At 36.1% G+C, this 12,499-nt stretch overlaps 1 protein-coding gene across 1 annotated transcript in view; it reads right to left on the minus strand.

The window, feature by feature from the left end:
• Window positions 1–4,507: 4,507 nt before the first annotated feature.
• LOC134841432 (trichohyalin-like) overlaps window positions 4,508–12,499 on the minus strand; it is a 28,845-nt gene continuing 20,853 nt past the window's right edge. Inside the window, exons 4-8 of the mRNA XM_063857417.1 lie at window positions 10,283–10,422; window positions 9,468–9,684; window positions 8,952–9,112; window positions 4,945–5,035; window positions 4,508–4,802 (exon numbers count right to left, since the gene is read on the minus strand). Coding sequence (XP_063713487.1) covers window positions 4,716–4,802; window positions 4,945–5,035; window positions 8,952–9,112; window positions 9,468–9,684; window positions 10,283–10,422 — 696 coding nt within the window. The 3' untranslated portion in view covers window positions 4,508–4,715. The remainder of the gene's footprint in view (window positions 4,803–4,944; window positions 5,036–8,951; window positions 9,113–9,467; window positions 9,685–10,282; window positions 10,423–12,499) is intronic.

Here is a 12,499-nt window from a genome sequence, read left to right on the forward strand (position 1 = left end):
AAATTAACCGTAATTCTCGGAAATTACAAGTCAACAAAAAATAATGAACTACGATAAATTTCGGTATTTAAAAGCACAATTCAATTTTATAAAATACGCAAAATGAAAACAATAATAAATCAATTTTAAAGCAGCGCCTGAAAAACTAGTGAAATTTATTTATTTCGGTCTTTCATTTTTCGACTTTTCTCGCGCACTGTTCTTCATTCACCAAAAAATTCATTAGTTACGACCTTGATTTTTCTCGCTTTGAATTGTAGCTAGACCCTGTCGTTGTGCTTCATTAACCCCTGTGCAATTATAGGCCATTATAATCCTTTACAATCCATCATTTTTGGCAAAGAAATCGAACAATTATAATAGATTATTTTTGAAGATAATCTATTATAATTGAATATTTTTGAAATGAAAATACATTATAATCCACTATAATCGATTATTATCCATTTTATCTAAGAAATTTGCAAAATGTATGCTATGTCGAAAAATCGATTATTTTGTAATTTTATAGATACTGACCATAGAATGACAATATAATCGACTATGATCCAGGGGCGATCGGTGCGGAAAGCAATCTCTAAAAACACAGGTTTGATTCGCTATTGGCAAAACAAGAGTTGCGATAACGAAGGCAATTTTCATCCAAAGCCTGAATTGACGACCGCATTACTTGTTTATCACTTATGGGGCCTAGGAAATTAGACGATAAGCAAATTAGACGGATGCTACAAAATCGAAATTAGACGGAATTTATTTTTTACAGATCTGGCATTTTAGACAAAAGGGAAAGGGCCAACAAAAATTTTTCTTAAGAGTCAAGTTTCACAAATACAAAAACGAAATAAAATGTCAATACCTATTAAAACAATTAGTTTAAATCAACATAAAATGTCAAATCTGAATATTACAGGAGAGTTTTGAATTGAATAAATTATGCATGATTGACTTGTAAAGTTTTTGGCCACCGAAATTGAACTGTTGTCTACAAACAATTTTATTTTTCTAACGCAATTTGTGTGCAAACAAAGTTAATTTCTTTCACTTTCGTCTATTTTCTCACAATTGCAGTTTTGCAAAACCGTCTAATTTTCCTTTTAAGTACCTCCGTCTAATTTGCTTATCGTCTAATTTCTCAACCCCCATCACTTATATAAACATCCTTTAGAAGTTAGCCAATTCTTTGTCATAAAAGTGTATTTGGACTGATATTACGAAAGTTCCCTGACTTTGCACGGGGATAATGAGTATCTAATTTCGTTTCAAACATAACTCGATACTTATGAATACATTCACCGTCAAGGTCAACCAAACAGTGCCAACAGTCGAGGAATTTTTGCTGAACTGTTCAAAACTAGCACCCTTTAAGCAGAGTAAAGAAACTCAAGGAAAGTTGCAAGCTTCAAAAATGTCAATAGTGAGTGTTCAAAATCTTTTTTGTTTGCATGGAAAAACATAGTGTTTCCTTCGGCTTCAGAGGGTAATTTTGTTCAGCTCAGGTTGAGTTCAAAACATGCCAACATGCCGTACAGTCTTAGGAACAAAGAGATGAAGAATAGATTGATGTTGCTTTGACAAAATGATTTTTTTTTCTCAAAACAGAAAGCTTGTCTGTCGAAGAAAGAAATTTTCGAAACTTCAAATTGGATTCCACGATCTTCACTTTTTCGAATGCGCTCCGCAAGACATTCTAGCTGAATCGCCGGAACAGAATGTACGATAAAGTATCTTCTCAAACTTGATGGCTGAGACCACCTGCTTGGGATATCGCACTGCTTAAACACCATCAGCTGGTAGACTCTCTGCGAGCTTTTAGATGGCATCATGGTTGACCACTGGCAACATGTGATTCACTCCGCAAAATCAAAATTGTTACCTTTTTGGTTGCTAACTGATAAACGAACGGAAAGTTTTTTCGCACCTTAAGGCCGCCGAAATCGGAATATTTTCTAAGAAGCGAGGGTGCTTATTGTTCCTCTGTACAACCATAAGGGCTATAGGTAATGAGATCATCGTTTCTTTCGTGAATACAAGTTTGAGTGTAATAGCGGGTTTTCAACACGTTGCTGCATACCATCGATAATTTGGCCTGATAACGGCCATAACTTTTAGAGCACATTCGTTGGTTGTTTTTCTCAGTATCTTCTAGTGTGGTCTTAAATATTTAAAATAGCTAGCATCAGATTTAAATATTAATTCAATTGCGAAAAAACCTAAGAAAACTTAATTTTTCAGATATAAAACTAGATCTGATTTAACCCTTTCTAAAAGCCCAGGTTGACCAAAAATCAATATCTTACAACTTTTCTTTTCAGAATCTTAAAACTTCTTTTAAAATTAGGCTCTAGGATTGTTTCAAGATAGGAACATTTCTAAAAATGTTCTGATAACCATTTCAAAACTTCTCCACTGCGGCAGAGTATATTAACAGAAACTTCTAGGCCAAACTTTTTGAATCGCCACATGAGTTAACTGAAAAACGCTTTAACCTTATAGAGCTAGTTTTTGTGCTGATAACTTGAATTTTTTTGAAGTATACCTGAACACTACATACAACATATTCTGCTCAATTTATACAGCAAAACAAAACAGAATCTGTTTTAAATTCACGAAATATGGTCGAAATATTGTGACTACATTGAACGTATCAAGCCATAATAGTGGGGCTGATCATGCGCTGATTTATGATTTTTTCTAGAAAATCAAGTTCAGTTCACGCGGTTGAATTAACAGAAACTCAATTGCGAACCAATTTTGAACCGATTAAAATATTGGCATTTTTTGTTCTCAGGCTCGGCTCAAATAGAATTCTCAAATGAAACGACTTAGGTGAGAATCGAACCCACCCCGAACTCCCCGGAACGCACTATGTATACGCTGGGCTATATATCTGGTTTTGCTACGCAACTATACCGATTTTATACCATGCTTTAATGCTATGTAGCATTAACATCCTCCACTCCCGAAGGAGCGAGAACCGGAACGAGCAGCCGAGTGTAGTTTCCGGAGACGGTCCCTAGAATTGCGGAGCGGGCGGTGTTGTCTTTGCCGTAGTTTAGCGACATTATGCGTGCTAAAGGGTAGTGGCCCCTAGAGCTAGTGGATTCAACTAACCACAACATATCTCCCGTTTTCAAAGAATATTCGGGAGGGGCATGCCACCTAACTCTTTTATTGAGAGTAGGGACAAACTCACTCAACCATCGCTGCCAAATTGCGTTTGCGTACGACTGTGCACGGGCTTAGCGTTTAGAGTGGGAATAGTTCTCACTCGACCTTAGGCACGGAAACGTTAGACTGTGCTGACCTGAAAGGAAATGATTCGGCGTCAAAGCCTCAAGACTATCTGGGTCGTCAGAAACTGGAGTGAGCGGAGGGGCGTTTAGTGAACCTTCAACTAAGCACATGGTTGTGTTCAAAGTCTCGTCAGTCATTTTTCTTGATGCACAGAAGAAGCTTTTTTTCGGCTTCTACAAAGTTCGTTCCGTTGTCCGACCAAACTGTTGAGGGTGTTCCTCGCCTAGAAATAAAGCGCTCGATAGCCATCACATTTGAACTTGTGTCCATTGATGGAACCAACCCAATGTGAATTGCGCGAGTCGTTAAGCAAGTAAATAGAAAACCCTAGCGTTTCTCGGAAGATCGACAAATGGTTACATGAAATGGTCCAAAAAAATCGATGCCACAGATTTGTCAGGTTCGGCTCAAATAGGATTCTCAAATAAAACGACATAGGTGAGAATCGAACCCACGCCGAACTCCCCGGAACGCACTATGTATACGCTGGGCTATATAGCTGGAATTGCTAAGCAACTATACTGATTTTATACTATACTTTATTTCTATGTAGCATTAACACAACACGTCCGCAGTTATGTGACTTGGTTCGTCAAAGTTGATTTCTTATTGTTTCCAAATTAATTTCGAACCGCTAATCACGTATAGGTAGCAGATTCATCAATTTTTTGAATTTTGGGAATTTTGAGAAAAGTTGCTGCCAGAGAACTTTTTTTATAAGAAATATGTAAAACAGTAAAAAGTTCCAACAAATTTTATAAAAAGTTCTAAGATATGGGCTTTTTCCCAAGAATTGCCCATCCGGGAGTATTCAAAGCGTGATTTTAACATTTCACAATCCTTTTCAGTTCTGAGTATTTGCAATACGATTCCAAACTGTGCACTGGATTGGCGCCTAATTTGGTATCTGTAAGTCTCTGGAATCCAGAAACGATTCTTTAAACATGTCAACATTTTGTTGGACAAACAAAGGAAACACAAGATTAAAGAGAGATCAAAAAAAGCGGTCTTATTGAGAAATCCGCTTTGCTATTGACAAAGTACACAATTTGGCCTTGTGATGAGATCTGAAGTATGTTTTTTTCATATATGAAATAGAACAGTTACTAGGTATGCGACAACTCAACTGATTCTTTGTTTTAGCTCAAACTGACATCTTATCAAAAGAGTCCTATCCGTAATATCTTGCGAGCAGTTGGTTAAAAAATAAATGTAAAAAATTTGAAAATATTCGTTATTTATAAAACTACAAAATGAACGGTTTAATTCACATAAGTGGCTAGATAATCGAACTGTAAAGCTTTATCACAGTTATTGTTACTAAGGTGATGATTAAGGTTTCTATTTTGATGTCGAAAGTAAAAGCTTATTTATAAACTGGTTTTAATATCAAATTGACACAATTGCGAGTCCTTATTGTGCTATTCCATCATTGATTTCGAAAGCCTGACATCTAAAGTTCCTCGCTCCAACTGTTTATTGATGGCTATGGATTTGGTTAGGTAAATCTGAAACATCGAATAATGATTCTAAAATTGCGCACCCACCCTTCTCATCAAACATGGATTTTGTAAGTCTTTTGCAAGTGTTTTTGAATGATAAGAATACTGATATTGATATTTAATTGTTTGTATATTCATATTCACTCACTTCTAGGTCGTTGATTCGGCTTCTCAGGCATTTGATCTCGTTTTCTCTGGCCTCCAGGGCAAAAAATAATTCTGTTGATTTACCCTCTTTGCTGAAACAGAAAAAAAATGAAGAAATTTTTATACTATTCCGAAAATTTCGGTGAAAGAAAACTTCGGTAAATAAAAATTAGGCAAATTTCAGCAGGTATGTTATGGAAATCTTAAATTATTTTTTTTCCACATTTTTTGATGTGAGATGCAGTTTTTAAGACGAAGAAAAATGAGAAGTAGGCCATGAATAGCAGTTTGCTGTGCATTAAATATGGTTGAGGAAAGGAAAAAGTGTTTTGGAAATTTCTGGGAGGCAGGGGCGGATTTGGGGGGCGGACGCCCCCCCACCCCCTCCCTCTCCAGGGATTCGACCCCCTGCCGACCCATAGGGTCCCTCTTTGTACTATTTTGAATATCCATTTTTGGTGGCGAAACCTAAAATTTTTCTAAAGGCGCCTTTGGCGCCAATACATTCTAATTTTGAGGGGGGAGCGCGCGCCGAAAAAACGCGATTTTTTGGTACAAATATTCCAAAAAAACTAAAAACGTCTTTTTTAGACTGTTTTTCAAAGTTTAGCCTGCGGAGCAGAAATTTTCGCCAAAACAGGGTCTTTGTAGTGCTTTGGGAGAGCTCAGAAAATCAATTTGGTAGACCTCATTTTGAAAATCCACCCCCCCCCCCTCTCGAGAAAATCCTAGATTCGCCCCTGCTGGGAGGGTTGAGCAGTGCAAATGCAAATTATCTTTTTGAAAATTAACAATTGTTTATTCACTTAGAAATAACAACACATAAATAAAACCTATTTATAATTTTGATGTCTCTTTTCAGTAGAAGAAAGAGCAAAAATTGACTCATTCCAACCTCGCTGCAAATTTTGTCTGAAATGCTAACAAAAATATTCAGATTTATTTAGTGTGAACTTTGAAAAATTTTCAACAAGAATTTTTCAAGTTGATATCTCACTTGACACCATCGGAAATTCATTTGTAGTGGTGCTTCTTGATTTTCTCGGAACAAATAGACCCATATCCAAAGCTCCCCCTCTTTTGTTGGTCGAAGTAATAGGAAAATTGCCAAGTCTTTTTGCCAAGTCTTTTCTGATATTTCTAGCCTGGTTATGAATCCCACTACTGATAATACTTAAATATGATGCTTAAATCTATATCCGGCAGAGTTTCTTTGAATTATATCTAAAATTGAAATGAAAAGTGTATATCATAGACCTTTACCTCCCTGCCTTTTTGTGAATTTGTTAGAATGATAATTTCATGTGCATATGTGTACTCTTAAGAACAATAGTATTTTTTTCAAATTCAAACAAGACTGCTTGTATCAGGTCGAAGCCCTGAATGTTCAGATTGCCTTTTAAGGTTTTATGGAGCAGTAATAACCTAAAAAAATTAAATGTAATAAAATAAAATGAACTTTTTCTCTCTAAAATTTGAATTTTTTAATAAAAATCATCCCCCCACACGCCATATAAAATACATGACTAAGATTTCGCTCCTAGTAATAAATTAATTAGAGCAAATAAGCTTCCTTCAACCAATTTGGAACGATTTCTGAGACGGATTAAATCTCGCCTACGCATTAATAGCGCGAAATATATCGCGCGTTAATTGTCCCAAATTGGCCAAAATAGCAATATTTAAACCCCCATAACTTTACAAAAAATGATCTCAGGTGAAATATCTTTTCAAATTTGAGCCCAGGACAACAATGTCCTGTTGAGAATTATAAAAAAAATTACGTCAAAAATGGCTAGTTAAAAGTCGAAATTTGTCTGAAGAAAAAAAAACCCATCCCGAGCACAAATATTCCGTTACTTTCGTCTCGAAAGTCGGAAAAAAAGAATGCTTTCTGATAGCATAAAACAAGACTGCTCTCATATCAGGGTAAAATCTTGAATGGTCCAACTGCACGTTGGGGCCAATTTAGAAAATTTGGTTGAAAATTTGACAAACCAATAAAAAAACATTTTTTCCTCAATTTATCCCCCACAAGCTATGTAAGATACATATGGTGCATTTAGCGTCTCTAATTACTTTAAAAAGACTAAATTTCTGGCCTTAATTTCCTTTAGAACGCCTTAAGTTATAAAAATGCATTATTGCGCGTTTTTTGTCCTAAATTGACCAAATTAGCTGTTTTTAAACCCCCTTAACTTTACGAAAAAAGATCACAGGAAAATAATTTTCAGATCTTGTTAACTATTCCCCCCCCCCCCCCTTTGGTACCTTGTAACGAATCTCCCCCAACAAACCCCCCCCCCCCCCCCGATAAAGAACGAATGGATTTGTTAAGCGTATACGAATTTTGTACCTTGTTAACTATTCCCCCCTATTGCAATGGGGTGCGAATAGTTAACAAGATCTTACTTTTTGCAATAAAACTCAGGTCAAAACTACGGCAAAACTACTCAGGTCAAAACTACTACAGGACAAACAAATAAAAATTGCCCGATACAGAACACAAAAACTCAAAACAAGTAGCACAAAAACTCCGACCAATAATGTTTTTAACCTCTTTTCTTAGTTTGAGTCATTTTTAGTGCATGATTTGAACGAGTATCCGAGAACTTTATAAAAAGTTTTAAATGACTACAGTTATAATTACATAATTAACTTTAAAAAAGTTTTTTTTTGCAACTTGGGTACAAAATTAAGTAGCAGTCCAATACAAAACTGTCCAAAAATCATGAATTAAACGAAAAATCAGTCCGACACAAAACAGTCCGGCTTAAGGCCGCAAGTTTAACACGATACAAAAAGTCCGGTTTATTATTAATTGAGACTGTTTTTCGGACTGTTTTGTATAGGACTGTTTTTCATTCATTTTTATTTTTTCCGGACTGTTTTGTAAAAGAATAAGATGTATGGGACTGCAATGTACAGACACTGTGCTTGAAACCGCTAAACTAGGTTACAAAACAAGTTTTCTGTATCTAAAAAATACTTAAACTTTAAACTATTTTCGCATTACTCTCTTGCTACAAATTAGGTTAAAAACAAAAACTTCGAGCCATTTTTTCTCGACACTGAGTAACTTTTAGGAAACATTAAAAAACCATCAGTCTACGACTATAACGGCTGTAGTATGACAAATCACTCGACCCATTCTGATTAATTTTGTGGTTCCTGATTTTGTGTGAAAAAAAATCTGAAACACCCCTGAAGAAAAAATTCCTCCATATTTTTTGTTTTCAACAAAATCTCTGTTAAAAACTAACATAAGAACAAAGATGAACAAAAATAGTCGATTACAAGTAGTGCAGAAACTTTTGATCATGTTCTTTATAAAACTACATGAAAACTTATTTTTTTCAAAATTAGTTTTTGGTGCTTTGTGTGATAAAAGTATCTGAATGAAAGCTTAGAACTATTTGGAACTAGGCATATTTGGAAGTGATAGTACACAAATAAGACCAGAAAAACAACAGGAAAATCATAAAAAAGTTTCAAAACAAAATTTTTTAAATAGATTAATTTTTTGTAGAAGTGTTTTTGAGTTTGCGAAAAAAAATCCCAAGATGGCGATAATCAAGTTTCAATTATTTTAAACTTGAGTAGAAGTTTCATGGCTTGTTTTTTTATAGTTAGCCTGCTCGCCTAATCACATTTTCGCATAATAGCTCGAAGCTGAACTAAAATTCACACTTTAAATCAATTTTTCTCGACAGAGACATATTTTGAAATTTCTTAATAGCATATGTTTCTTAATATAGCATTATTTATGGTACCTGATTTTGCTTAGAAAACAAAAAAAGCTAAGAATGTTTTTTTTTATTTTCAAAGGTCGAAACAAAAGTTTTGAATTTTGTTAGAATGTTTTGTGTGTACTTTTTCAAATGATTAAAAGCGGCCGCTGTGGCAATTTTCTGCGCTACTTGCACAGCAACTAGCCATTTTTATTCAGATAATGTCACTGAAGATAATGTGACAAGTGACTGTGCAGTAGGAGCGAGTAAAACGTACCTCCTGTGATCTCTCTTGGTCTTCTCCACTTGTTTCTTGAGAGTGTCCAGTTGGAGCTGCAGTTGTGAGTCATTCTTCTGTCTCTTCTCCCTCTCCCTCTCCCTCTCCTCACTCATCACTTCCCTCCTTCTCCCCTCCTTCTCCAACTCCTCCTTCACCTTCTGCAGTAAATTAACATACACCAAGTCATCAATTTACTCAATTTGTTTTTTCTCGCCTCAAGTCTAGCTGAAATTCGCGGAAGCAGATATATGCATAAGCCTAGACCTAGATAGCTTCGGCAACTTGGACTTCGCTAATTAGAACTTCGTTTTATGCGTCACAAAGGAAAAGGTCTTTTTTTGGATGGCGAATGGTTTGAATACAAGAGACAATGCCGTTGAAACCAAGCCTACCCCTGGGTGCTGGGTCCACATGTTTATGCAAAGTGGCTCAAAATGACAAAAAAAATGTGTCGTAAAATATTCTTTGTGACAAAACCAGAAAAAAAATACAATTCAAACCTGCACAACTCACCAAAAAGGACAGTTGAACTCTCTGAAGCTCATTCTTTACTTGCATGAGTTCCATCTCCCTCTCGCCCAGCTGTTCTACTTTGGGTTTCCAATTCTGGGCCAGAGAGTGCATCTGTTCTAACTCACAGTTCTTCTGGTCCAGTACCTGCTTCAACACGTCCAATTCTTTCTGGCTCTTGTCTAGTTGATGTTTGTGATCCTCAGTTAGTTTGTCCAGACTGCAAACAGAAACCCAGAAACCTTTGGAACCATTTTTAAATCTTTTTGCCAGTTAACTTTTGGCTGTGATTAATTTACTCAGACCACCAATTTGAATGTTTTTGTTTTTGCTGTGTTTCTTAGTGACTAAGAAATATGAATTTGACTATGCCAAAATAAGTCGATCAACACCGCCCATATGAGCTGATCAAAGCTTGACTGATTTTGACTATTCGTTTTCATACCTCGGAAGTTGATAATTCCTAGGCTTATTCATAAATGATCAAAATATCATAATGAAAGCTCAGTGGTGTCTAAGCGTCAATAAAAATAGCCTGTTAAATTACATGCAGCACTGAGATAACGCTATGGCCACAGTTAAGTAATCTGCAATCGACCGCAGAGTGGAGTGGGACTTTGAAGCATTGATCAGCATTTTAAGGTATTCAAGAAATCACGACTGAAAGCGTCTTAATTCGCTATATATGAGTTTGCGTGAAAAACGTAATTGAATACTAAACTCCTGACCACTGTGTTATCGGAACAACAGTTGAATTATTTCTCATCAATGAATCAGAAACTTTTTTAAATGATGCTTTCACAAGACAGATTTAGTACCGTGCGTTGGTTTGTTCCAGTTCCTTCTTGGTCATGAGCAGGATGTCCCTCTGGTGCTCCTTCTCCCTCCCCTTTGCATCCAGAGTGTCTATGTGCAGGTTCTTCAGCTGGTCCTCCTGCTGCAGACTCACGTAGTCACCCTAAACCACACCAGACAACAATAAACAGGAGCTACTGGATGGAATAGATATACCTTACCAAATCACAGGGGATCTTCATGAGAAGCTAAACCACAGTGCTTCGATATTCATTAAGTAACAGACAGAAAATTACACTTGTTTGATTTTCTGCAATACAGAACAGAAAAGATGAGGTAAACAAAGTAACGGTATTTTTTTGGGAACGATTGTTGACTTTTTGTAGGTTTGATGAATAATTCTAAGGACAGGCCGTCTCTAATAAGCAGTGACAAACACATTAAAATAATTTGAATTAAATTTTAAATATATTGCCATTCAATTGTTGCGACCATTCGAAAAATGGGGAAGAACTTTGTATTCGGGTGTTTTTTCTTTTGTTTTCCCCGCAAAATCAGGTGCCGCAAAAAATCATCGGAGAGAGTTGAGTGATATATCATGATTTTTTTGTTTTTCTTGTCATTTTTCTACAAAATTTGTTTTCCAAATAGCTTATTTTACTATGACTGTCGAATATGTCTAAGCTTTAGTTTTTCGTTCAAATCCTTTTATCACACCACGCAATAAAAAAACTTTGAAAATAATTTTTTTTTAAGTCTATGCTTTTTGCACAGTAAACGGCTATTCTTGTTGAATTTTGTTAAGTTTTTGCCTTGATTATAAAACTTTCAGCAGATGTTTACAATGTTTAGGGTCGTCAGAATAGGGCAATTGGCCTGTTGATTGATTCTCCTAGGTAGGCTGTAATCATTGGATTTCATTGATTTAACTCTATGATTTTGTACAATGTGATTTAATTTTGGAAAATATAAAATGCATAGATGCAAAAAGAACGAAATTTGTGTTCAATAGCCAGTATGACTACAAATGTGTAGAGTGGAACAAGTGAGTTAGGACCGAGTTGGTTAACTCATAGAGTAATTTCGGATAGGGTACACCGTCTGCTCGTCACGCTATCTTATTTTCGGCCGGATAGATTCGTGCAACTTCTTAGTCTAATACCGATCCTAATCTTACTCTTATACTATCTAGTCTCAGGTTGTTTAACTAGTCTCTGCTAGGCTCAATAGATCTAGGGTATACTGGTTTATTGCGGCTGCTGAAGTGCTCGGGAGAGTCCAACTAATTTCTAAGTTAAATTCAAATCTCTCTGGTGCTGAAATTACAAGTAACTTCAGCACTTACAAATAAGTGGGTTGTTAGTTAGATGGATCATGATTGGTTAATATTAAATACTTTACATTGGTAAAATATCTAATTTATCCAATCATAAAATGTAGTTTAGATCAGGTTCCACCCATCCGGGTTTTACAGAGTTTTTTAGAATAGTTCTTCTGCAATTCGAAGGATGGATGATGGACGTTGGTGTTTGGCGAACATCTTATTTCTTCTGTTTCCTTTTTATTAAAGAAGTTCCAGGAAGCTGGAGTTAGAGACATAAGACGTTGTGTCTTCTAGTGACAACGACTAAGTCTTCGCAACAAACTCAAATCTGATTTCAGAATGGTTGGCTATGTCAGGTTTTTCTGTTCTGCGTGGAGATTGTGCGTGGAGGGGATGCCTGGTTACTCGGATCTGTACGTATACTTGAACATCGAGGTGGTCATTGGTCTAGTTCAATGAAGTCCTTTTCTGCGAAGTCAAGTCGTACTCTAAATCCTTTGAGTTGTGATTGTGAGTGGCATATCGATTGTGGTTGGTCATTCTCTCTCGAGTGTAGTGGGGTCGTTTTGTCTTTAGATGTTCGTACTTGGTGTTGTATTCTGATCTATGTATTGCATAATGTAATTTACATTTTATAAAACATTTATTAGTTTAATATTTTTTAATTATGATTTTAGTTAGTTGTTTTCACAAAAGCTTTTTGTTTTAGTTCGGTTATTTTGAAGAGTTACTCACACTTGAGTAGCTCTTATTAAAAATAGAGGTGTGGTCACAAAGCGTGGATGTAGCGCGGTGGGTTAGGCCGGCTATAGAGCATGCTCAGGACGTCCTTCCTGGTGGGTTAGGCCAGGAGTGGGAGTATGATTTCATGCGGTTTTTGTGAGGGGTCCTGTTATGTGACAACGTTTTATGTTGG

This window comes from Symsagittifera roscoffensis, chromosome 3 (genome assembly GCF_963678635.1).
Source record: "Symsagittifera roscoffensis chromosome 3, txSymRosc1.1, whole genome shotgun sequence".
Taxonomy (NCBI): Eukaryota; Metazoa; Xenacoelomorpha; order Acoela; family Convolutidae; genus Symsagittifera; species Symsagittifera roscoffensis.